We start from the raw sequence: 27,500 nt of genomic DNA on the forward strand, positions 1-27,500 counted from the left end.
AGCAAATAAATAATAAGTGCTTCCCTCTGAAAAAGGTAAAGGCAAGAAATGGTTATTTCAACAAGCCTTGGCTGTCCAAGGGTCTTCTCAAATCCATAAAAAGGAAAAATATTTTATATAAGCGCTATCTCTGTAAGCCCTCTTCTGACCGCGAAAATCAATACAAAAAATATAGAAATAAATTAACTTGTTCTTTACTTGCCGCTAAACGCATATATATTATGCGAAGAAATTACAGGAACGTAAATCAAATATGAGATCAACTTGGATTATACTTAATGAAGTAATTAATAACAAAAAAGCAAGAGTAATTTACAAGCGACGTTTAATGTTGATGACAAGGAAATATCCGATCCAACTCAGATCGCGGACCATTTCTGTGCATACTTCACGTATATAAGATCAAATTTAGCGAACTCAATTCCACCTTGTCTCACTTCTCACCTTTCTTTTCTTTCTGGATCTTTTGTGAATTCGTTGTACCTAAGCCAAGTACTGAGCGGGAAATTATTGAAATTGGTACTAGTTTTCGGGCAGGAACTGCTGCAGGCTATGACCAAATTGCCATGAACGTAATCAAAGAAACCATAGATTTAATCGTTCAGCCATTGACATACATAACGAATTTATCCTTTAGTTCTGGTACCGTTCCCGATCAAATGAAGATAGCCCGAGTTGTTCCTTTATTTAAAACAGGTGATCTCTCTCTGTTTACCAATTATAGACCATTTTCCGTTTTGCCAGCTTTATCTAAGATTCTAGAAAGGATTGTTTATAAACGTTTGATCAATTTCTTGAATAAATTTTACATCCTTTCTAATAATCAATATGGTTTTAGGAAAAATCGCTCTACCCCCTATGCGTTAATTCAATTATATGATAAACGTTCAGATGCGATTGATCACGGAAAAATTACTTTGGGTCTATTTATTGACCTGTCCAAGGCCTTCCACACTGTGAACCATGATATCCTAGTTGCTAAACTTGAGTTTCTATTAACATAAAAAATTCAAATTTTTATTCTATTTAAAACAAAACAAAATAGGCAAAAACTGGACTTACATTTTTCAATTAATGATATTGAAATTGATCGTGTAAATGAAGTTTTGTTCTTGGGAGTTATACTTGGTAAACACTTATCTTGGAAATCTCAAATACAGAACGTAGCGAGAAAAGTCTCAAAATCAGTCGGCATTATTTACAAATCAAGTTTCTTCCTTAATAAGACCTCCTTATGTAACATTACTGTGCGAGTGTTTGGGGCTCAACTTATCAGTCAAATCTTAAGCGTTTGATTAATCTTCAGAATCGGGTTATTAGAATAGTTTCCAGGAGTTCGTTTGATGTACATGCCAATCCTATTTTTGTAAGCTTACGAATCCTAAAATTTGAAGATATTATCAAACTCGAAATAGGTAAACTTATGTAACTTTCTTAAAACGGCCTTCTTCCTAACAGTTTCAATGACATGTTTTTGTTTAACTGTGACGTACATTCATACAACACTAGAAGTAAGAATTCCTTCCGTTTGCCCTACTGCAGCACAAATGTAAGGAAATTTTCACTTCGTTTTCAAGGGCCCAAAATATTCAATTCCCGTAGCTCTGAAATTCAGAATGCCTCTAGTACTGCTTTGTTCAATCCTAAACTTAAGTCATTTTTTCTTGATATAAGCACACTTTTAAAAGCTCTCCTAATGCTTGTGTGTAGTTTCTCGCTTCTTTCGCTTTTTTGCTCTCGTTTATTTTTGAATTATTTTTTCTCTCCTTTTCTTTCTCGTTTTTGCACCTACACTTACACTTACACATTCAGCCTTTTCTAGTTTTATCCAATGATTATTTTTTTCTATGTTCCAAACAAATTGTGCCTATCTGCGGTTAAATTGCCGATGTCAGTATTGTTATTATTACATCGCTCACATTGGCTGCCTTATGAAACAGAATACTTCTTCAAGAGATTTGCAGTCATTTGTGCAACTTCCTAATAATATTAATTTATACGGTGTATCATCGTTGTACGTATAACGCCAACAGTGTTTAAAGGGACTATGTCAAACCGCGCATGCGCACTCTCTAACGTTTGCCTTCAGAAACTATAGAATTATATCGGATGTAATCAACTTGATAAATAACTACACTACACAGGCTCGCCTTGTGAAACCCCCTTTATAACAAGGTTTCTTGCCGATACATTGACTAGCGTTATCAAAACGAAAGCTACGTGCCCTACTTTCTTGACTAGATGCTTCGCTTGTACAGGGTATTTACAGTTCAAACAGCTAAAGTAAGCTAATAATTTCGTAATTTACCATGATTGATTGTGCGAGGTTAAGAGGGACATTTTTCATAAGCGATACGTGCGCAGCTCTAAGTTGGCTTCATTGTTAACGTGGGAATTTGCCACTTGGCATTGATATTTCTGATGATTGCTGATAAGCTGATTATCTCTTAATTTACCATGAATGATTGTGCATGGTTTAGAGGGACATTTTTCATAAGCGATACTTGCGCAGCTGTTTGGCTTCATTGTTAACGCGGGAATTTTGCCAATCGGCATTTATATTTCTGGTACTCAACGTAATTTAATATTCACAACCAAATTACTCCCTGTCACCAAAATACATCTGCACCAATTTATTTCTTCATTGCTCTATCAATTTCTTCATTTCTCTATCAAGTCAGTCTAAAGAGAGTCTTTACATTACAATTTCTAGTCAGTTGGTCAAGCCTAGTTTAGTGGAAAGCATTTGGGTAATTAACGCACGGTTCGGGTAAGCATCAAACACAAATTATGCGATATATACTCAGCTGTCTTAGATGTGTAATCATGGGATGTTACGGCTCTTCTTTCTCATCAATTAGATAGCGCAAAAAAAGACAGTCAAATTAATCGTTTATAGAAAACTCAAGCATCATCGTTAAGTCGATGACTACCGAAGTCAAAAACAACTATTTGGATGTTGCTACGAATCGGTGAAGGGTTTGCTCTCTAAAAAATAGCGTAAGGGATCTTTGTCTTAATCGGCGTAGAATAATGGATTGCGACTTAGCCAATCAGATGCGCGCATTTGAAGTCGGGCGCATTGACTGACTGAAAACACTGTGTACCTTGCATATATTGGTATGATCGATTTCAGGGGTTACTTGACTTTTGTTCCCCGACAAAACCAATCACAACTAAAATCTTCTGACTACGTGCAGAAGTAACTCTGCTGTAACGAGGCTGCTAACTTTTCCTCTGTTTAGGATTTTTGGTGTAAGGAGTGGCCAATTAACCTCAAATCAAAGGTAAAGGATTTTCCTTTTCGTTAAATTTAAAGTTTTCTTAACGTCTAGCAAAAAAGGCACAAATCTTAGGAAGTTTGACTACGCCTTGTATTCGCGCAAAACTCGCGCTCAAGTCCTCTAAAAGGTACTTTGCTGGTCTGAAAAACCTTAAACCACAAGACACAACTCATAGTATATGTAAAGAAATAAAAACGCAAAAACAAAAACATTGGCAACTGAAATTACGTTTTTCTTTAATGCTCAAGTCGTTTTAATCAAGGAATAATGAAGTTCAAATATGAAACTAGGAAATATTTTTTATTAATTGTTTTTGTGTGTTTAATATTGACCAATGCCAGCCTTAACCTGATTCACACCAACGAGCAAATAGTGGTAAATTGAAACTTTGAACAGTCGTAGAGACGAATACCGGAAAAAGCGCTTATCTTCACATTCAGTGTGCCTTGCTGTCACCGCTGCACGACATTTTCGTATCGCAATTAATTAACAACCGCTTCAACTGAACACAGCCACAAATTTTGTTTGTTTTGTTCACTTTATTTTAGTATGGCACTTCAATTCTTTTTGTTGAGTCTGCTAGTCCTGACTATGTGCTGGAGATCTGAATCAGCCTGTCCGATGGCCGACTGGTGGGCAGCGTTTGACCGCAAAGGATGGGCTACCTGTGACTCTTCAACTCAGTATATCAAAGGGCTATGGAGAAACCATAATGGAGGCCCCAGGGAAAAGATCTACTTACTAGAACAGGCAAAGTGCTGTCCAGCTCCCACGCCATATGCGAACGTCCCGTCAACTTGTCCACCACCTGCCAACTGGTGGGGCGTTCTGGACAGGTGAGTATGTATTGCTTTTCACATTACGTCATCAAAACTTAAACTGAAGAATTGTCGATACTCCTGAGCTTTACTTTCATGAAGCACTAGAGCAGCAAAGAACTAATGTTCCTACAAATTTTCACTTCGACCGCGGCAGGATAAGCTCAGTCGGTAGAGCGTTTGACTGCAGAGCGGAAGGTCGCCGGGTTCGATTCCCGGGGCCGGACCAATACTCAAGGTCTTAAAAAAACCGAGAAATGAAGGTACTTCCTTTGCACTACAAGCGGATATACCTTGGCGTGGCTAGGATGACCACGTAAAATGGCCGTCCCGTCTCCAGTTGGAGACGTAAAAATAGTGTCCCCAATAAGCACTTTCGTGCTAAATACCTTGACACTCAAATAAAGTGCATTTTGTTTGTTTTTATTTTTGTTTTTTTGATGAACTTCTAAGCTTTTGCGTAAACATGTTATTGTGTTCTAAACAGTTATTTTACTGATTATTAGTTCCCCGAGAGATGAATTCACGATTTCGTAGCAAAATCAGTGACAGATGCTACTGCTGGTTTTCGGCCGTGTTGGTGCCCATTTGGATGCGCACCAACATGGCATCTCCATATCTCTGTAAATTTAGGTAAATCATTTCTCCGTATATCTCACAAATGAAAAATTGCACTGACCTGAATCTTGTTGAGGTTCCTTGCATATTTAATTCCTTTCATTTCCCAGATTCTGGACTTGATAATTCCGCTGCCCACGGATAAAAGCAATTTTAGATGCGCTAAAGTTATTATGTTACGTGACCCTATTTTATACTGCTTTCCTCAAAAATCGCGACAATTAAACTGCCAAAAAAACGAGTAAAGTTTAGATAAACTAGAGATATATCCACCTAAGGTATCAGTGATAGGTCATCTTTGATCGTTACTGTGGTAAACATGAGTTTACCATAGTAAACTTTCTGTAGTGTGACATCAACCATTGAGATTGAAATTCTAGTTTTTCGTGTTTGTTTTGGCGACAGAACAACAGTTCGACCAGAGAATCAGCTGATAAACGTTTCCGACTCTTCTTTCCTCTGTCATTTAAAAACTGTCAAGGGAAGCCAACAAAATGCTATCGGTTCTATTATAAAGGCTCGCTGAGGTCCGTGCATAAGATTTCGTATAAAATCTTACTTTTGCTTTTGTCTTTGCAACGAAGATTTAACGTCTGGGCCGAATGTCCAACTGGTTACTTTCTACAAGGTCTTTGGCGGAATGATGGGGTTGGCTGGCTTTACCAAATTGAAGAGGCCAGGTGCTGTAAACCGAAGACATTGCCTGACAAGTATGGACACTGCTACAACGAGAATATCTGGGGATCATTTGATCACTATGGACTCAGTGAGTGTAAGAGAGGCGGCTACTATGTGGCTGGACTCTACAAGTCAAACTGCAACACACTGGGTTGTATTGAGATGCTAAGGTGCTGCAGCATGTTCATTGGTGAGTCATCCTGAAAATCCGTAAAACATTTTATTATAAGTATTGATGAAATCTGATGGAATACTTTAAAACTGAATGTGCTGACATTCACTGAAATCACTCGGTGACCAACAACATTACAGCAATAATGATAATAATAATAATGATAATAATAGTAATAATAATAATAATAATAATAATAATAATAACACCAACAACCACAACAATAATAATAATTATTATTATAAAAGAAAACTATAATTATCATAAAATTGATGCCAGAATCCTGTGAGGCAATTTTTTAAAAAAGCTTTATAACTTTGACAATTTTATACGTAGAAGAATGTCAGACCACAACAAGATAACATCTGCCATAAAATGTCTTCCCATGTCACATCTAGGGTGATGACGTCATCAGTCAGGTGACTTTTCAGAATTAGGTTTTTTTGTTCCTGTGACAAGATTTCATCATTGGGTTGAAAACAAATAGCATATTTGAGGTTTTGGTTCTGTGGAGCATCTAAAAATAACCAGTTTACGTCCGTCATTTAAAATTTATTGGGGTAATGAACATGAGCGAAAAAGTCGGGAGACTAGACCGAGGGCTGTAGAGGGTCGACGTTTCATCACACGGCACAGAAAGTTTGCAGGAAAGTGATGTTCCACCTGACTGACTGTGTGGCCGTTTCGACTAGACCATTGACCACCTGGTCTCTGGCTGCCCCGAACTGGCTAAAACTGAATACATCCACCGCCACAACGAGGCAGCTGCACACATGCACTGGAGGATCTACAAAGGGTTTGGTATTGAGGAGAAGAAACGATGGTATGAGCATGGACGAGAATGACAGCGTCACTATTTTTGTGGGACATGCCCATCCACACTGACAGGACCATAGCAGCTAATAGGCCGTACATTGTGCTAAAGAACAAGAAGGATAAAACCTGCCTTCTCATTGACATGACTATACCCCTCGACACCAACACCTCAGTCAAAACCACGGAAAAGTTCACCAAATAAAAAGACTCGCAAATCGAGGTTGAGCGAAGGTTAGGGCTCAAAACAACAACAGTCCCGGTTGTTATGGGAGCTCTTGGCACCATCAAGAAGGACATGGAAAGTTACTCCAACAGAATCCCTAGCAACATCAACATACAAAAACTCCAGAAAATAACTCTCCTTTCTACAGCCCACCCTCTCAGGCGGGTACTTTCCATCAAGTAGAAACCCTCTCTTTGGCTCCCAAAGTCCATGGTTTTGGACTCGGATGTTGAGCGAGAAAATCAATCGCAATTACTCTAGTATATCTTATATAATAATAATAACAATAATACGCACCCGAATGCGTCGTTTAATTCTTATGTGCAAGTTCATGTGATCAAAGGGGTCTGTAATGGCAGCTGATCGAGTTCATCTTTAGCTTAAATTAATTTTGTTAGTCTCTACAGATGGTTGCCGCACCAACCCCTGCAGAAACGGTGGCACTTGTACCGCTGTCCCGACTGGAGCGGGCTACATCTGCAAATGCAGACCTGAATACACGGGGAACAAGTGTGAACTTGGTAATGCCTCATTTAACACTATTTTACTTGTACATTACCTTTCACGATCGTTATGGCTGCACGCATGGTTGTTTGTTTGTACGCACATAAAGCCGTGCGTAATATCCGGATCCCGTTATATTAGGTGGGTGGGTTATAAGCCTTCAACTTACTCCCAAACCTGTATGACCAGTATGTGTTTCGTTTTCCCTTGCAACTTTTTTTTGTCTTCAGTAGTAGGGAGTGCTTATCTACTCGCGTTTAGAATTGAAGTTTTCTTTCTCATTGAAAGGCTTCCTTAAAAGGCTACGAGCCTCAACTATCCAAAGCAAGCTCGTTAAAATGTGCCAGTCACTCGCCCTGCATTCCCCCTTTTTTCGGCTCCTGAACGAACATGTATCTTGTTGAAACTTGGCCAGACAATGTTTATTTATTCAGAGTTCCTTTAGGTACCCCGGGTTACGCAGAACATATACCGTAAAATTCCGAAAATAAGCCCTGGGGCGTATATTTTTGAGGGGCTTGTATTCGGAGGGGCTTATCTACGGATGGAAATTTGCGTTTCAAAATCGATCGGGCAAGCCTTATAGTTGGAAGTAAGTTTACCGTTTTTGCTTTGCTTTACTTTGTATTTGAGGGCAATTTCCAAGTACAAGCCCCCCGGGGGGCTTATATTTGGAGAGGCGATTTAATGGAGGGTTTTTTGCGTTACGAGTTTAGGGGGCTTATAATATTTGGAGGGGCTTAAACACGGAGGGGCTTATTTTCGGAATTTTACGGTAGGTACACTAACAGGAGTAGTTCCCGTTGCTAAGAAGGCTAGGTATGGCCACGAAGTGGGGTTAGAGATGAGACGAACGCCTAGCCTCTAGAAAAGACTGGTGCGAGGCCAGCACTCTACAGCCTACCTTCTCAGGCGGGTCCTTTCCATCAAGTAGAAATCCTCTGTGCCTCCTAAAGTCCATGGTTTTGGACTCGGATGTTGAGAGAGAAAATCAATCGCAATTACACTAGTATATCTTATATAATAATAATAACAATAATATGCACCCCGAAGGCGTCGTTTAATTTTTATGTGCAAGTTCATGCGTCAGATGTGATCAAAGGGATCTGTAGATGGCAGCTGATCGAGTTCATCATTAGCTTAAATCAATTTTGTTTTAATAATTCTCTACAGATATTTGCAGCATCATCCCTTGCAAAAACGGTGGCTTTTGTACCGCCGTCCCGACTGGAACGGGCTACGTCTGCGAATGCAGATTTGGATACAGGGGACCCAACTGTGAATTTGGTAATGCCTCATTTAACACTATTTTACTTGTACATTGCCTTTCACGATGGTTATGGCTGCACGTATGGTTGTTTGTTTGTACGCGCATAAAGCCGTAATATCCGGTTTTGGTTATAATAGGTGGTTGGGTTATAAGCCTTCAACTTACTCCTAAACCTGAATGACCAGTATGTGTTTCATTTTTTCTTGCAGCTTTTTTTGTTTTTGTTTTCAGTACTGGCGAGTGCTTATCTACTCGCGTTTAGAATTGAAGTTTTCTTTCTCATTGAAAAGCTTCCTTGAAAAGGCTACGAGGCCTCAACTATCCAGAGCAAGCTCGTTAAAATGCGCCAGTCACTCGCGCTACATTCCCCCTTTTTTCGACTCCTCAACGAGCATGCATCTTGTTCAAACTTTGCCAGACAATGTTTATTTATCCAGATTTCCTTGAGGTATCTCGGGTTACGCAGAACATATATGTACACTAACAGGAGTAGTTCCCGTTACTAAAAAGGCTAGGTATCGCCACGAACTGGGGTTAGAGATGCGACAAACGCCCAGCCTCTAGAAAATACTTGTGCGTGGCTAGCACTCGAGCGGCATCAAAAGTCAGTAGGAGGCATGGGGACTTCGAAACTCCACGGTATGGCCAGTCTCTTACGAAACAAGCAACCCTATCACCCCGGCAGTGGCAGCCGTGGGCATCTGTTTCGCTCTCATGATGAGTCCTAAGCGAAACAGCCGTCCATATCTGCTACTTCCTGTGTGAGATGGTTGTGCGAATGCTTGAGGTACTTACCATACCACTGAGCTTCCTACTGAACACTGATACCCATAAACAAGAAACTTAGCGATTTTGTAAAGCTCGGAGTCTCCTTTCTGAATATTTGAGTGGGTTAGCATTAGGACCTAAACCCCCTTGGACGCCTTACGAATTTTACACAACGTAGGATTCCTTATTGGTTTCGAGCACTGAATATAGTTATCAGAGATAAACAACAATATTGATTAGGGTTAAGCACTGAAAATAGTGATTAGGATTAAGCACGACCATGGTGATTGGGGTTAAGCCTTGACTCCAAAAGGTTAGCTTCTTGGGTTGTTGCTATATCGCTTCAAATCAAACCAATGCTCGCCAGTAAATCCTCAGTGGCGTAGTGGTACAGGTGATGGACTGCACTCACTACGCTTACTTTCGCTCTTCTGATTTAGAAATTGAAGAGACTCACACTTTCATGAACATTTCCCAAGCAGAAATGCCTAGAAACTTAGAAATTTTATCTAAGTGTAGTAATAAAGAATACTACGTTGTCTAAACTTCATGAGGTGTGCAAGGGATTTATGCCTATGGGATCTAATGCTGACGAGTCTTATTGAATTATCCCATAATACACGGACTCGTACCCAGTTCTCCTTGTATGAAATCCAGCCCAATGATAAGATCTGCTTTTCGTACAAATCGCCTAAAAATACACAGCTGAATACAGAATGTTTTTTTAAGTAAGAAAAGGCTCCTTCTTAAAATAAGTAGTACACTTGAATTAACGTTGTTTCTATTTTTCTAGGCAATCCGGGAAAGCCATTGCCAGTATTACGGTAGCAAGTAATAAATGTAAGGCTCTCAATTCCTTCTGAATTTCTACTGAGGCTAACGTTGTAGTCGTTGAATTAGAGTCAACTCGAATGTTTTCACGGCTTTAAACGACCTTAAACTGTCCGTAATATCTGCACAAAAATATAAATAATTTCGCCAGTTGTTGTCTTCTAGTCCACTAACATCCTAATAACAAAAACAAATTGTTAACTCAAAACTGACATTAAATGTTCTTAAAAGTGATTCTAATTCCCTCAGACAGGATACAGCCTAAATACCTGATTACTACATCTATATTTTTTCTCTGAACTAACTTACATCCTTAAAATACACGTCTTATTTTTCTTTTATTTTTAAATGTCGCCTATTATTTAAATTGCCCGGTGGGGGTAAATCTCCATTCCTCGTTGGCTTCTCGGGGATTTCCCCGCCACAGATACTAATTTTAATTTAATAATAGTTACCTATTTATTATGTTTTTTATTCTACTTGTTGTAATTTATTCTGTGTGGCAAAAAAATGAAAAAAATAAATAATAATGAAACTAAATTCTGTCTTTTAGGCTGTTGATCTCACAGACCTTTTAAGAAGTCCCATTTTCAACAGGATATAGGAAGCTTTTTAGCTAGATAAAAATGCAGATAAAAGACTGTTGCAATGTACTGGAGTGACAGCAATAGAAATCAATCATCAAACTGATAAAATAAAGGTCAAGAACGAAAACACGTTTTGCATGGAATGTTTATTTATTTATTTATTATTTTGTTTTTGAGAGGCTTGGACCGTGTTCTTTTTTAAAATGCAATTGTTTGATGCTAATGTTGTTTATACAAATTTTTGTTTTCCATACAAATCCTTATAAATTCTGAAATTTTTAAATTGTCGTTCAATCTTTCCCTTACGCATTTCAGGGATCAAATTGCCTGTTATTAATTCAATGGAGATTTGAGTCCCCTTTAGGAAATATTTCACGACAGTTTGAAAATTTCGAATTTTACAATTTAATCGGCAGTGCAAAGTCAGACAGTTTTGATCTCAAATTTGGCGTGCCTCAGGGCTCTTGTCTCGGCCCAATGTTGTTCTCCCTTTACACTAGTGAGCTTTTTGATGTCATTAGCCAGCACTTGCCAACCGCACACAGTTATGCCGATGATACCGGTATCTATTTGGCATTCAATCCAAACGATGATTCCGATCAAGACGCCCCCATTGCAGCAATGGAAGCGTGCCTCTGTGACATCCGTAGCTGGATGATCAATGATGAACTCATGATCAATGATTCCAAGACTGAGTTTATGCTCATTGGTACGAAGGCGCAGCTACAGAGAACTAAAAGCGCCACTCTAGCTATTGGCGAATCCATCTTCTCTCTTAGCACGGAACCCCTTAGAAACTTAGGGGCCTGGTTTGACTGCCATTTCAACCTGAATTTTAACATAACCAAAACTTGTGGGAGTGCTTTTTTTCATCTACGCAATATTAGACGCGTCAGAAAATATCTAAGCATGGAATCTGCCGAGAAGTTAGTGAACGCTTTCATCACAAGCAGATTGGACTTTTGTAACTCACTTTTATACGGACTACCCCACTGCGCCCTCACTAAACTGCTGCGTGTTCAAAACGCAGCTGCAAGAGTTCTATATCTAGCACCACGGTTTTGCCATATCACACCAATATTATACGAATTACACGGGCTGCCTGTGACGTTTAGAATAGAATTTAAGGTTATTATAATCACTCACAAAGCAATCTATGGAACAGCTCCTAATTATTTATCATCTCTCGTTAACTTTAAACCTAATTCTTCCTACAGCCTCAGATCAAATAACAAATATCTGCTTTCAAATCCTAACTTTAGGACTCTCCCTACTCTTGGAGACCGAGCCTTTGTAGCCGCTGCACCAAAACTATGGAATAATCTTCCGTTAGATCTTAGATGCACCTCCGATTTTCAAGTTTTTAAACGTAATTTGAAGACTCACCTTTTTAGAAAAGCCTTTTCTGATATAATGTTGTAATTTAATTTTTTTATGGTATATTTTTAGATCTTTAATTGTAAGGTATATTTTTTTAGATCTTTAATTGTAAGGCGCATTTGAAAACTGTATAGTTGAATTTGCGCGGTATAAATGAATATTATTAATGTTATTAAATCTCATACAAATCCTTCTAATCTTCGACGGCCGTAGCAGTCGTTACTTTTGAGATATACGGCTGAAAATTTACAGGTTACCTAATTTTAATATGCTCTTTCAGTTCGTGTTAACAACACTTTTCAAAAACAAACTGTTGGCGTGTTTACCAAAAGTTGATCACGTGATCAACTAATGCAAAGGCCTATTTATACAATGTATCATCGTTGTAAGTATAATATCGACAGAGTTTAAAGGGATTATGTCAAACCGCGCAAGCGCAGTAATTTTGCCTTCAGAATCGGATGTAAATCAACTTACATAGCTACACTACAAAGGCTCTCTTTGTGACACTCCCTTTGTAAAAGGTTTTATGTCGATAATTGACCCGCGTTGTCAAAACTAAAACTACATGCGCAATTTTCTTAACTAGAGGCTTCGCTTGTACAGGGTATTCACAGTTCAAAAAGGTTAAAGTAAGCTGATAATTTCATAATTTACCATGATTGATTGTGCGTGATTTAGACGAACATTTTCAAAAGCGATACTTGCGCAGCTGTTTAGCTTCATTGTTATCGTGGGAATTTTGCCACTCGGCATTGATATTACTGGTACTAAACGTAATTTAATGTTCAAACCAAATTACTCCCTGTCACCAAACTTCTTCATTGCTGTATCAGTTTCTTCATTTCTCTACCAAGTCAGTCTAAATAGAGACTTTACATTACAACTTCTAGTGAGTTGGCCAAGCCCAGTCTACTGGAAAGCATTTGGGTAACACACAGTTCGGATAAACATCAAACGCAAATTATGCGATATATACCCAGCTGTCTTAAATGTGTAATCATGGGATATTACGACTCTTCTTTCTCATCAATTAGATAGCGCAAAACAAGCTCGATGAGCCGATAGCAGGGGCTCAAGCCGATAGTCAAATAATCGTTTATACAAAACTCAAGCATCATCGTTAAGTCGATGACTGCCGAAGTAAAAAACATCTATTTGGATGATGCTACAAATAGGTGAAAGGTTTGCTGTCTTAATCGGCACAGAATAATCGGGATTGCGACTTAGCCAATCAGATGCGCGCATTTGAAGTCAGGCGAATTGAATGACTAAAAACACAGTGTACTGCGCATGATTGGCACGATCGATTTCAGGTTATTTGACTTTTGTCCCCCGACAAAACCAATCACAACTGAAATCTTCTGACTACGTGCAGAAGTAAATCTGTTGTAACGTGGCTGCTAACTTTTCTTCTGTTTAGGGGGTGGCCAGATAACCTCAAATCAAAGGTAAAGAATTTTGTTAATCATTGAATTTAAAGTTTTCTTAACTTCTTTAGGTATGCTGCACGGGCAGCGGATTTGATCATTAAGTTCAGAAAAGTCGCGGACTATTAAGGACACCACACTGTACGGGTCGATCAACATTTACGAACTAGTATAAGTAACCCTATCGAAAATCATACTGTATCAAATGAGTTATCTATTGACTCCAAATATTCTGAAAACAGAATAAACCCGAAATTATCCTCAACAGAAGAGTCTTGTAGGCACCATATGCGAGAAAGATGTGAATTAAGGAACGGGTCATGAGAAATTTATTGGAGGGTGATCTGGTTCAAGTGGATTAAGCTTTTTGCTTTTAACTTTCATTAAAGCAAATCAGTTTCATTAAGAATGATAAACTTTCTTAGTCACGTGACTAGCCATACCCATTAAATGATATTTGTTTTGATCCAAAGTGACGACTCTTTAGAAATATTTCTTTTGATTTAATTCATTTTCTGCTTACGACTATAAGTACAAGGTTAACTTTATAAAACTTATCGGAGTTTTGGGAAATAAATTGTATTCTGCAAACTGTAAGGTTTTCATCTTAGATTGAGACTGGGGCGTGAAGAAAACGTTAAATCATTACAAAGGAATAAAATCTTTTAACATTCCCCCATTGATTTTAGATGTTTAGCATTAAAATAATAAAAGAACAGTTGAGAACTTGAAGAACGTAATTAGAACGTAAAATTTCGCGGTTTTGATCGTAGTTGGTCATGTGACTTTCAACAGTGCAATGTAAACACCCAAAATAGTTTCTTTCATCTGGGCACAATTATAATCGGTGAAAGGCAGTTCGAAACAAAACAAGAGAACTTCAATGATGATTCAGTTAGAGTGAATATTTTGTTTATGGTTGTTTTTGCATTATTGATTACTTTGCACGCCCAACTCGTGTTACACGCTCTTACTGAGGCATAACAGCAAGTTTTTAAAGGTTGGTAGTAACAGCAACACCTATAAAGACAATTTTTTTACTAGAACTCTAAAAGAATGGAACAGTTAACCTTCCTTTTTATTAGATAAGCCTTCTATAGACGCATTCAAATGTTACTAATTATTTTAATCTCCCTCACTGGTTTTATATAGAAAACGTTACACCGCTGTCTAGAAGACTTTTGTAGGGACTGATCAAACAACGTGAAACAGATCTGAGTTTAGTTGCGGTATTTCGACTGGCCAATACCAGTCTTTATCACGTTTATTGAGATATCACGAATTTACAGAAATATATGTGAAGTAAAATAATGACCAGAAATTACGTGTAATATGACGTGGTATGATGTTGCTGCTTAAAAAAGACATGATAACAAAAAATTATAAGATGTACTATATATTATAGTTACAGTTCATCACGTTTATTAATGCCTAGAGGCTCGATTGTCTTAGCATTGTGGATAAAGTGGGCTTCACGTGCTTTCCTGAAAGAATCACGCCCATCTTAAAGTTTTTCAATAGTTTTTTTCTTGATCCGTTTGCCTTAAGCTCGATTCGAGGTTTTACTGATACGATGCTAGCAAAGCCGAGAAAATCAAGTTTCAACACGAACATGGGTTAATGTTGTTCTGTTATTCGTTTTTATTTTAACTTTTTTTTATGGTACCTTGAACAGTAGTTGGATATATTTCGAACTCAGGGATATGCGATAAAGTGCGTAAGAGAGCTAATTTTTGGTGTACACGGCGTACAAGACTTTCGACTCTCGTTTAGTTATTTTAATAAATTAAGGTTCATGAACTGAAGTGGGAATCTTTCAACTTAAAGTCACATTTTGAGTAAAGCACTTTCGATGGTTGGAGTAAATAATAAAAACCGCAATTGATGCAACGTTCAAGTTAAATAAATTGCTCGAGCACTTCCCGGTAGCACTGCACTTTATTTTCTTAAGTAATGATTTACAAAGCCATAAAAAGGAAGCTTATATCAATCCGATTGGTTTCATTAGAGAGCTTAAGCAAAGTCGAAACAATTCAAGCAATTTTTGAATGAGCAAAACATTACTCTGCACGTGCATGATGCACGCTTTTCGTTCGGATTTTTGGCCGTCGCTGCATGATCGTCTTCTTATGTTTTATTAGTACAAATGAAATTATCCCATTAGTGCCAATATATCTACATTCTGCCGCTGACGAAACTAACACTTGGTTCACCTAACAACTAATTCTATTCTGTTGTTAACTGATACAATATAATTATGCAACCGATATGTTGTTCCATTAACCTTTTGACAATAAAATATACATGTATCGTTTGTTTTTTAACAATATGTTAATTCACTACCATAATCATCAACTTTTTTTTGCTCCCTGGACACTAACTCTACAATAGAAACCTGTAAAAATCTATGGTCTGTTCGGAAATAACTCACTTCGCATATCGAACGCACTCTTTAATATATGATTACCCCTAGTTTATTTATTATTATTATTATTATTATTATTATTATTATTATTTTGTTTTGTTTTACAGTTTTTTTTTTGTAAATTCACAGTTTTAGGAAACCTTTGTGAATTATCGCATATAAATAACCATTTTGTACTTCAATTGTTTTAAAATAATAATTGTGATTACTTCAATCGCATATCTTGTTATGAATTTCATATCGTGTCTAGAGGCTTGTTCGGAAGCTGTTTTCTTTTTAACGTTTGGTGATTCATTATGTGATTTATTAAAGAAAGCTAATGATTTGACTGTAAAGTTATGCGACAATGCAATGCAGATACTGAGCATCTCGGTATCAGGATTTAGTATTATAATTATAGTCATAAAAGATTATGTAAGCCGCGTTGTGTCTCTAAACATGATCACGAACCCACCTAAAATTACCGTAAGAACGTTGAAACGTCTAGAAAAACGAGCAGAAAACTTAGGAAGTTTGACTACGATCGTATTTGCTTAAAAACACTCAAGTCGTCTAATAGGTATTGTTATGTGCTGGTTTGAAAACCCTTAAAAAACAAGACACAACTCATAGCAAAAACAAAAACATTGGCAACTGAAATTACGTTTTTCTTTCATGCTGAAGGCATTTTCATCAAGGAATGGTGAAGTTCAAATATGAAGCTAGGAAATATTTATCATTAATTGTTTTTTCTGTTTAATATTGACCAATGTCAGTCTTCCCTTTGCATGATTCCCACCCACGAGCAAATTGTGGTAAATTTAAACTTTGAACAGACATAGAGACGAATACTGGAAAAAGCGCTTATCTTCACATTCAGTGGGCCTTGGTCACCCGGCTGCACGACATTTTCGTATCGCAATTAATTAACAACCGCTGCAACTGAACACAGCCACAAATTTTGTTTGTTTTGTTCCCTTTATTTTAGTATGGCACTTCAATTCTTTTTGTTCAGTCTGCTAGTCCTGACTATGTGCTAAAGATCTGAATCAGGCTATACATACGCGTCCAACTGGTTTCGACATTATTACGACAAAGGATGGGCTACCTGTGACTCCTCAACACAGTATATCACACGGCTTTTGTGGGAACGTACTTCATTCCCCTTAAGCAAAAAATCGATACTAAGGCATGGAAAGTGCTGTCCCATGGCCTTTTATGGGAATATGTCGTCAACGTGTCAAATTGCCAACTTGCGGGCTGGTCTGGCCATGGTCGAGTGAGTATATATTGGTTTTCACGTTACGTGCCCATCCGGATGAGAACTAACATAACATCTCCGTACAAAGTTCTATAAATTTGGGTAAATCATTTCTACGAATATCTCGCAGATGAAAAATTGAACTGACCTGAATCTTGATGAGGGTCCTTGCATATTTACCTCCTTTCCGTCCCAGATGCTGGACTTAATGTATTCTGTACACGAATAAAGAAAATTTTAGATGCGCTAAAGCTATTATGTTACGTGACCCTATTTTATACCGCTTTTCTCAAAAATGGCGACAAATAAATATAGAGAGAGATAAAACAAATATAGTTTAGATAAAATAGAGATATATCCACCTATGCTTATTGGTGATGGGTCATCTTTGATCTTTACCATGGTAAACTTGCGTTTACCATAGTAAACTTTCTCTGGTGCGACCTCAACTATTGAGATTGAAATTCTAGTTTTCCGTGTTTGCTTTGGCGACAGAACGCCATTTCGACCAGAAATTAAGCAAATAAACGTTTCCGACTCTTCCTTCCTCTGCCATTAAAAAATTGTCAAGGCAAGCCAACAAAATGCTATCTGTTCTTGTCATATCCCATGAAACCTTATGCGTTTCGTACATGCGCAGTATGTTCTTCTTGCCATGTGCTTACAGACTTGAAGTAAAATATTGTTGAGTTCTCTACGTTCGTTATACACTTTCCTGCTACATTACAAACTACAAATTCCTGGTACATTACAAACTGGCGACGAGGATGAAGCCTTAAGGTGCCAGCGATGACTACACAGCAATTTGGCACTTTGGAACCGTTCGGTGGAGCTGACTTTACGGATTACAGTGAACGCTTGAATGCCTACTTCATCGCACATAACATCGGTCAAGTTGCAGCAGACGCCAGCGAAACAGCTAAACGAGAGGCAGACAAGAAAAAGGTCGCCGTTACAATCTCCTTGATCGGTAAAACCGCTTACAGTACGCCAAAGGCAAACAGATCCTAAGTCAAAAATGGGAGGAAAGCAGTGTTTTCGGTGTGGCTCTCCACAACATTTGACTGACAAGTGCAGTCATGTCGAATCTACATGTAATTACTGTGGGAAGCCTGGGCATTTGGCTAAGGCATGCTTCAAGAAAAAGAAAGAATTTGGTGGTAACAACACCACTCACCAAGTAATAGCTGCTCCAACATCAGGAATATGACCAAGGAGGAGCACGAGAATTCATTCCCTTCTTGTACAGTTTATATGAAAAGTGTGAAATATTCTGAAAATTCGTCATTTACACCGCCCTTATACAAACTTACTGTTACCATTGAAGACCAGGAAGTCCCTATGGAAGTTGATACGGGCAGTTCTGTGACATTGTTGAGTTCTGCTGATTTTACCAAAACCGGAGGACAAGTAACTACACTCAAACCCCCTACAGTGCTTTTGAAAAGCTATACTGGGGACATTATCCAGTGTCTAGGTGAGAAGGAAATGGATGTCAAAGTTGGAGACCAGGTGGGTACGCTGTTTATTCGTGTAGTTCAGGACCATCACTACTGGGGCGGGACATGATGTCCAAGTTTACCTTACCTTGGCAGAACATTTTTAGTACGTACGATTTTAACTGCAGCTGAGGATATAGTTCAGCAGTACTCTGATTTGTTTGACACTAGTTCAGTGGGAAAACTTAAAGGTATCCAAGTGTCATTGAGAGTAAGTGATGAAAGCCCTGTGTTTACCAAAGCACGAGTAGTACCATTTGCAATTCGGTCTAAGTACGAAAAGGCCTTGGGGAAATTGGTGGCAGAGGATATCATTGAGAAAGTAGAGCATTCCGAGTGGGCATCACCTACAGTCCCTATAATTTGTTAAAGCAAATGGGGACCTGAGAATTTGTGGGGACTACTCTGTCACCATCAACAAATTTTCAGTCTTAGAACAATACCCCATACCAACTCTGGAGGAACTACTGAGTACATTATCAGGGGGAAAAAATTCACTAAGATTGACCTTTCTCAAGCATACCATCAACTAGAGCTTACGCCAGAAAGCAGAAAATACACCACAATTAACACTCATTTGGGCTTATACCAATACAAGCGCCTGACTTTTGGAGTGAGTAGTGCTGTGTCAATCTTCCAACGCACTATAGAAAATGTCCTTAAGGACCTTCCAGGCTGCTGTGTCCGTATTGATGACATCCTTATTTCCGGAGAAACGGATGAAGTCAATCTGGAAAACCTTCATCGAGTACTAACTCGATTACAGGACTGTGGCCTTAAGCTAACCCTGATAAATTCTTTTTCATGCTGGATAAAGTAGAGTATCTTGGTACTACCATTTCTGCTGCGGGGATTTCACCGACTGCGGACACTGGACGAAAAAATGAATTTGCTTCAAATTTGCTCAGCGCAAATATAATGCAGATTTGTGCAAACTGGGGAATAAATCTGAGCAAAGGTGGTAAATGCCGATTTTGCATACCTTTTACACGGGGGTGTAAATAGGTATGCAAATTCATTTTTTTCGTCCAGTGAGAGAAAGTGCAGACAATAAAGGATGCAGCACGTCCAACAAATGTTTCTGAATTACAGTCATTCCTTGGATCAGCCAATGTTCTATACTTAAATTTGTGCCGGATTTTGCAAGGTTGGCTTCACCTTTGTACGGATTACTTCGCAAGGTGGTACCATGGAGTTGGTCAAAACTGGAATAGGACGCTTTTGATAACATCAAGGCTGCTCTGTGCTCAGATTCGGTTTTACGTCACTATGATCCTATGGCTGAATTAGTTCTACAGTGTGATGCTTCTTCAGTGGGTGTGGGAGCTGCATTACTGCAACCTGGACCTGATGGTGCATTACAACCTGTGGCCTATGCATCGAGGATACTGAACAATGCAGAACAAAATTACTCCCAAATTGAACGTGAGTCATTAGCAATTGTTTTTGGCGTGACCAAATATCGCCAGTACCTGTTAGGTAGACACTTCAAACTCCTAACAGATCATAAACCTTTGATTACTTTACTTGGGGAACACAAGCCCGTACCCCTATTGGCAGCGGCAAGGATCAAAAGATGGGCATTACTTTTAGCTGCTTATGACTATACAATTGAATTCATAAGCGGCAAAGACAATGTGTTTGCAGATTTTTTGTCTAGGAAGCCTATTGATTGCAAGCAGTCTGCTGCAGAACAGGTAACTGTAAATGTGATGTTTATCGAAGAAGACCAGTTTTTAAATGCGTCCGTGGTTGCTATGGAAACCATGAGAGACCCAGTTCTTGGAAAGGTGTTACAGTTTACTCAGCAGGGTTGGCCCAATAATCTGGAACCAGTGTTCCAACCTTACTACAGCAAAAGGCTTGAACTCTCTCATGAAGATGCTATCCTCCTGTGGAACTCGCGAGAGAGTCGTTACAGGCTCTCTTATTGGCCGATTTACATGCAGAACACCTGGGTATGGTCAAAATGAAACAATTAGCTCGAAAATACTTTTGGTGGCCTGGACTTGATAAGCAAATTGAGGAGACAGTTAAATTATGTCCTGCTTGTCAAGAATATGCTAAATCGCCAGCATCCGCCCCAACTGCTTCATGGTCCTGGCCAGGCGGACCTTGGAAACGATTACATGTAGATTTTGCTGGGCCTTATCTTGGCAAGATGTTTTTGGTCGTGGTGGATGCTTATTCCAAATTTTTGGAGATAGTACCCATGACTCATGCCACCAGCACCAACACTATTACTGCTTTGAGACACATTTTTAGTTACTTTGGTTTACCAGAACATCTGGTAACAGACAATGGGACTCAGTTTACGAGTGATGAATTCCAGAAATTTCTAAGAGAGAACGACATCCTTCATACTCTCACTGTTCCAGGACATCCTGCTACAAATGGGTTAGCAGAACGCTATGTGGGTGAATTTAAGGATAAACTGGGCAAGATTGGAGATACAGGCGAGTCTGTGCAAACAAAATTAGACAGGTTTTTGTTGACTTACAGGTCTACACCCACCACGTTAGGGAAATCACCCTCAGAATTACTTATGAACAGACAGCCTAGAATTAGATTCAGTGCGCTGAGAGCGAAAAGTTCTAAACAGGGAGTTAAGGTTTTTCAAGACAACCTTGATAACAAACCCCAGTTTACACCCAACCAAGCAGTTTTTGTACGTAATTTTGGCAGAGGAGCCAAATGGATTCCAGGAACCATTGTTGGAACAGTAAGTCCCCGGAATTTTGAGGTTCAGGTCGGAGACATTATCTGGAAACGACATCAAGAACAATTACGTCCACGATTCATACCTTCCACACTAGGGTCAGAGTTAGTTCGTGCGCCCCAGCTACCTGAGCAAGCTGAAGGGTTGACCCCAGTAGTGAGGGAAAGGCCTGTTACAACACCAACCCTTTCACAGCCTAAAAAGGCTACACCTGTACTTGACACTCCAGCCTTGGATAGCATGGCTGATGCTTTTTCTTCACCGCCAGACTCATCTGTGCGAGATTCAGAACTTCAAGCATCAGCCCTGAGCAACCAGAACGGAGATACCCTCTCAGGGAGCGTAAACCGCCTCAGAAGTTCTACTAGTCTTTAGTAAACTTAAGTGTTCGTGACTTTGGGACTTGCCCCTATCAGTACATTACTTTGTATTATTATCAGGTTCAGTTTTTCTTTCCTTTGCTTTAAGAGGGGGCATTTGTCATATCCCATGAATCCTTATGCGCTTCGTACATGCGCAGTATGTTCTTCTTGCCATGTGCTTACAGACTTGAAGTAAAATATTGTTGAGTTCTCTGCGTTCGTTATACACTTTCCTGCTACATTGCAAACTACAAATTCCTGGTACATTACAGTTCTACTATAAAGGCTCGCTGAGGTCCTTTCATAAGATTTCGCATAAAATCTTACTTTGCCTTTTTTTTGCAATGAAGGTCTTTTGGCTGGGCCGTTTGTCCAACTGGTTACTTTCTGCAAGGTCTTTGGAAAGTTGGCTGGCGTAAGGGCAGGTTTGGGGATATTGAAAAGGCCAAGTGCTGTAAACCGAACATATTGCCTGACCGGTATGAAGACTGCTACGACGAGCCTATCTTCTGGTCTTCATATGATATCCGAAAATCCATCTCGTGTACGAAGGGCGCCTTCTATCAGACTGGATTCCAGACGTCTGGCTGCCTCGCATTGGGCTCGCTTCGTTGTATTAAGAAGCTCAGGTGCTGCATGATGGTCCTCGGTGAGTCGCCCTGTTAATCTGTTAAAGCTGAAAATTGATGTTTTTGTCGGCCACTATGTCGACTTTTAAGAATGAGGGGGAAACTCAAAAAATCGGACCCAGACGCGGCAGCCTGCTGAGGTAACGACTGATCTAAGCAATTTACCACATAAAATAGAAGCATTAAGAGACCGAGATCACAGCTTTAAAATCAACCTCAAATAGGACGGGATTAACGGACTTGTGTAGACGAAATGTGCATACAGTGTGATTGCGGATACTTTCTACTGGCGGATGAAAGGGCGGCAAATTTTACAGGTTGGCGAGAACTTTTTATATCTTCAAATATTATTTTCGCACCATACATTTCTTTGTAACCAAATCGCCATGTTTGTCTCCAAAATATGATAAAACCGCTGTCGTTACGCGGGCGCCGCGTCCGCGATTTCTAGCCAGCCATAACTTTCAAATCAGCTGCTCCACAGAATGTCGCTGATAACACGTTTCGCAAAAGAATATCGAATTATGACTGTACAATAAATGTCACAAAATCTACCTAAGCGGTCCCTTCGGGATTTTCTGTTTTACGTCATCCTAATCATCTCTTACTTGCGGGCGTGAACAATAGAAACGTCATCATTACCCAATGATTCCATGCGGATCCTGTTCAAGCAAATCGAGATTTTTTTTCTCGCATACTGACTGTATATTTCAACTGTAAGTATTTTCCTTTAATATACGCGCGAGCTACTAGATTGCCTCCTCGGGATGGGATTTCGCCTTCTGGGCGAAATCTCTGCGGGGGCAATAATAATATGCAGTTGCATACAATTATACCCGAATGCGTCTTTTAATTGTTTTATTACATTCATTTTGAAATCAATGGTGATCCCTGCAATCTGATTGGCTCTTAGCAGTGTCATTTATTCACGAATCGCACTATTTTTTGCTTTAAGTCACATTTTTTCTAAATAGCATCATTCATGTTCTAAATCGCATCATTTCTGTTCTATATCGCATCATGTCTACTCTATACCGCATCATTCCTGTTTTGAATACCAAATTGGATGTTAAAACCTTTTGTTTCCACTTTTGAACAAACTGGATACCAGATCACTGACTGAATTCTGCGATTTCAAAATGGCTGTAATAAAGTGGTAATTGAACTTCGTGTCGTGCAATTTTGGTCTGAAATCATACCTGTGATTTCAAATCGAACTCGCGCTGCGCTTTCGTTCGATTTTGAAATCACGCATATGATTTCAGGCCAAATTGCACTCCACTCAGTTCAATTACCATTATTAATTAGTAGCTCATGCATCAGATGTCATCAAAGGGGTCTGTGGCAGCTGATCGAGTTAATCATTAGCTTATATCAACTTTGTTTTGATAATTTTCTACAGACATTTGCCTCACCAACCCCTGCGAAAACGATGGCATTTGTACCGCTGTCCCGACTGGAGCGGGCTACATTTGCGAATGCAAATCTGGATATCATGGGACCAACTGTGAACTTGGTAATACCCCATTTAACACTGCTATACTTGTACATTACCTTTCGCGATCTTTATGGCTGCACGCAAGGTTGTTTGTTTGTATGCGCATAAAGCCGTAATATCCGGTTTCCGTAATAATACGTGGGTGGGTTTTTAGCCTTCAACCCCGGGGGGGGGGGGGGGGGGGTACTCACATACATCACCTATACGGTTATGTGCCGCCCAACGGGGTGGTGATTTTGAAGCTCCTGATTTAGAACGGGGTATCCATTTCAGAGGCGTTTTCTGGAACGGGGTATAAAAAATTGTGGATCACGGCTTTATCTTCTGCTTAAAATTGTTGCTGATTATGAAAAAGTATTTATTTGATGTATAAGTCAAACAAATAAAGAAACATCTTTTTTTTAAAAAAAACGGACTATTTCAATTTACAAACTTTCTAGAACGGAGTATAAAAAATTGGCCCATTTCTAGAACGGGGTATCAATTTTAGGGGAATTTTTTTTTGGAATGGGGTGCCAATTTGGAGTCCCGGGCGGCACATACCCACCCAAAAAATACTCAAGTGCCCCCCCCCCCCCCCGGGCCTTCAACTTACTCCCAAACTTGTATGAGCCTTGTGTGCTTTGCTAATTCTTGCTTATTTTTGTCTTCAATACTAGCGAGTGCTTATCTACTGGCGTTTATAATTGAAGGTTTCTTTCTCATTGAAAGGCTTCCTTGATAGGCTACGAGCCTCAACTACCCAAAGCAACCTCGTAAAAGGGTGCCGGTCACTCCCCCTGCATTCCCCCTTGTTGAAACTTGGCCAGACAATGCTTATTTATTCAGAGTTCCTTGAGGTATCCAGGGTTACGCACAAAATATGTACACTAACAGGAGTAGTCTCCGTTGGCCCTAGGTATGGCCACAAAGTGGGTTTAGAGATGAGACGAACGCCTAGCCTCTAGAAAATACTTGTGCATGGCCAGCAATCGAGCAGCAACAAAAGTCAGTAGGAGGCGTGCACGTCCGAGCTACACTGACAGTATGGCCAGTCTCTTACGAAACAAGCAACCCCATTACCCCGGCAGTGGCAGCCGCGGGCGTCTGTTTCGCTCTCATGGTGAGTCCTAAGTAAAACAGCCGTCCATGTCTGCTACTTTCTGGGTGATATGGTTGTGCGAATACGTGAGGTACTTACCATACCACGGAGCTTCTTGCTAAACACTGGTACCGATAAACAACAAAGTTGGCGATTTTGTAAAGCTCGAAGTGTTCTTCCTGGGTTACGAATAGAATGAATACCTTAAAATTAGGTTGGACACCGTATGTTTATTATACAATGCTATACTCTATACCACGCTATACTATATTTATTTATTGAGCACATTTTTAAAAAAGTGGGGAAATCACAGTTGAGATAGTTGTGCAAGGTAAAGAGTTGAATTTATAACAACGGTTAGCTTTCAACAATGTATTGAGGGTCCCCAATAGGGTTCCTCAATCCCGTTATCCTGACTTAAAATTTCATGCAATCCCGTAATCCCAAGGGTTATTTTTGGCGTTTCACCTCCCGCGCATACTTTCAATCGCGACCCTAGCCTCGATTTTCGGCTTTCAAATCCCGAATTCCGAGCTTCAAATAAAGGAAATCCCGAATCCCGAAAAAACTATTGAGCGCCCTCTGTAATGATCAACCGCTATGTAAAGAACGTTATAATTAGCCGATATTGCCTTATGGCAGTTACCCCCTAATGGTGTAGTGGATACGGATGTGGATTGTACATCAAATGACGCGGGTTCAATTAAGTCCTACATACTACCTACTGTTTTCTTCTGTGTTCTTCTGTTTTCTTTCTTATCTTATCTACTACTTTAAGTTATAAGACTACTATCATGTATTTTGAGTGAAGATGACAATTTGACTTTGGGAGCATGGGGTATCCATTCTAGTCACAACCGTCCTTTCTGATTATTTGAGTCTTCTTGAATTATCGCATGATACACGAACTCGTACCCAGTTCCCCTCGAATCAAATCCAGCAAAATGCTAAGATCCGCTTTTCGTACCAAAATCGCCTAGAAATACAGAATGTTATTAAGTACGAAAAAGCTCCTTCTTAACATTAGCCTGAGTACACTTTAACGTCGTTTCTATTTTTCTAGCATCAGGAAGATAAGCAATTTGCCTTTCAATACTGAGAAGTAATAAAGGTAAGGCTCTCAATTCCTACTGAATTTCTACTGATACTAATGTCGAAGTCATTAAATTGGAGTTACATGTAACTAGACTGTTTTCACGCCTTACAAGGAACTTAAACTGTGCGTAATATCTGCACAAAAAATTAAATAAAATCAAATCAGTTTTATATTATTTTGGACAGTTGTTGTCTACTAGTACCCGTTACTCGCCTAACATCCTAATATCATAATAATAATAATAATAATAATAATAATAATAATAATAATAATAATAATATATTAATAATATTACTACATTCTGTTTTTTAGGCTGTTGATCTCCCAGACCTTTTAAGAAGTACTTCCATTTTCAACAAGATATAGGAAGCTTTTTAGCTGGATAAAAATACACATAAAAGAAGGTTGCAATGTAGTGGACAGAAATTGAAATCAATTCAAAAACGAAATAAAGGTCAAGAACGAAAGCAAGTTTTGCTTGGAATGTTTTTATTTATTTATTTATTTTTGGTACTTGAGTGGCTTGGACCGTGTTTTAGGTAATGTTAGAAAAAAACACTTACAACCGTGTTTTATTCTGGTTAAAAAATTCGAGTGTGAAGCGCGAGCATTTTTTCTAGTGCTGTGCGGGTTTTCAATAGCTTCAAAAACGTTCCAAGAGTATTTCTTCTCAATACGACTTCAAAATCATGCATTTCTCTTTTTAAAACGTGTTGATGAAAATGTAAAAAAAAAAGCAGCCAAAATAATTCTCAATTGTTTGTCCTCTATAGTTCTTCAAATAAATTGTGCAACTGAAGAAAACGAAGAAAACGACAATTGTCCGGTTTTCAAATCTCCTCATAAAAATTTCTTTAACATATCGCAAGACACGCTTCGTGGAACCCTACTGGCAGTGATATCTGCTGATGACAAAGACAGTGGGCGCAACGGAGAGGTGAGGTTTGGCATTTCAACTGCAAGCGACTTTAATGCAGTTTTGAAATCGGTAAAAAGCATGGACAGATAACTGTTGTGAAGTGTCACTCTATATTTTGTAACTTGCATGCGAACTCTCCTGGAGTTGAATTCCTAAGAGTAATATTCAAGTTTAGAAAGAGAAAGAAAACAAAACTTATATTGTATTATTGTCTTAAAATATTTCTCCGTTTCTGATTGGCTGAAAGTACACGCATAATTTACCATAATCGGCTACTGTTGGCCAAATTTGGAAGCACTTTGCTATTAATCAACCCGCCTAGATTAATTAGCTAGCGCTTGCCTCATTTAGACTTCTAGTGTGCGTGCGTGCGTGCGTGCGTGCGTGTGTTTTATCATCATCATCATCATCATCATCATCATCATCATCGCCATCATCATCATCGTCATCATCATCATCATCAGCATCATCGATATTATCACTCTTATTATTTGTTTTCTTGTTTGTTTCCTCTCTTCATAACTTGTTTGCATTCATCTGAAACGTGTTATAGCAGTGATGGTAAAATCCGCCTTATAGGCCATATCTAGGTGAAGTTTACCAACAAATTTATGATGATGGAAAGACATTTGATTGTTATCATTCAAATGCAA

The 27,500-nt window shown here is 39.0% G+C and overlaps 2 protein-coding genes across 2 annotated transcripts; both read left to right on the top strand.

The window, feature by feature from the left end:
• The first annotated feature begins 2,641 nt into the window (after positions 1 to 2,641).
• LOC140923124 (uncharacterized) lies at positions 2,642 to 10,698 on the top strand. Its single transcript, XM_073373194.1, has 8 exons — positions 2,642 to 2,770; positions 3,246 to 3,287; positions 3,833 to 4,120; positions 5,305 to 5,588; positions 7,008 to 7,130; positions 8,287 to 8,400; positions 9,945 to 9,991; positions 10,536 to 10,698. The coding sequence occupies exons 3-7, from the start codon at positions 3,834 to 3,836 to the stop codon at positions 9,977 to 9,979; spliced, it is 843 nt and encodes a 280-aa protein (XP_073229295.1). The 5' UTR covers positions 2,642 to 2,770; positions 3,246 to 3,287; position 3,833; the 3' UTR covers positions 9,980 to 9,991; positions 10,536 to 10,698.
• Positions 10,699 to 11,046: 348 nt separating this feature from the next.
• Positions 11,047 to 11,991, top strand: LOC140922572 (uncharacterized). The gene has a single exon (XM_073372545.1). It carries the CDS (start codon positions 11,047 to 11,049, stop codon positions 11,989 to 11,991), a length of 945 nt encoding a protein of 314 aa, XP_073228646.1.
• Positions 11,992 to 27,500: the final 15,509 nt, after the last annotated feature.

The sequence above is a fragment of the Porites lutea genome, chromosome 13 (assembly GCF_958299795.1).
Source record: "Porites lutea chromosome 13, jaPorLute2.1, whole genome shotgun sequence".
NCBI lineage: Eukaryota > Metazoa > Cnidaria > Anthozoa > Scleractinia > Poritidae > Porites > Porites lutea.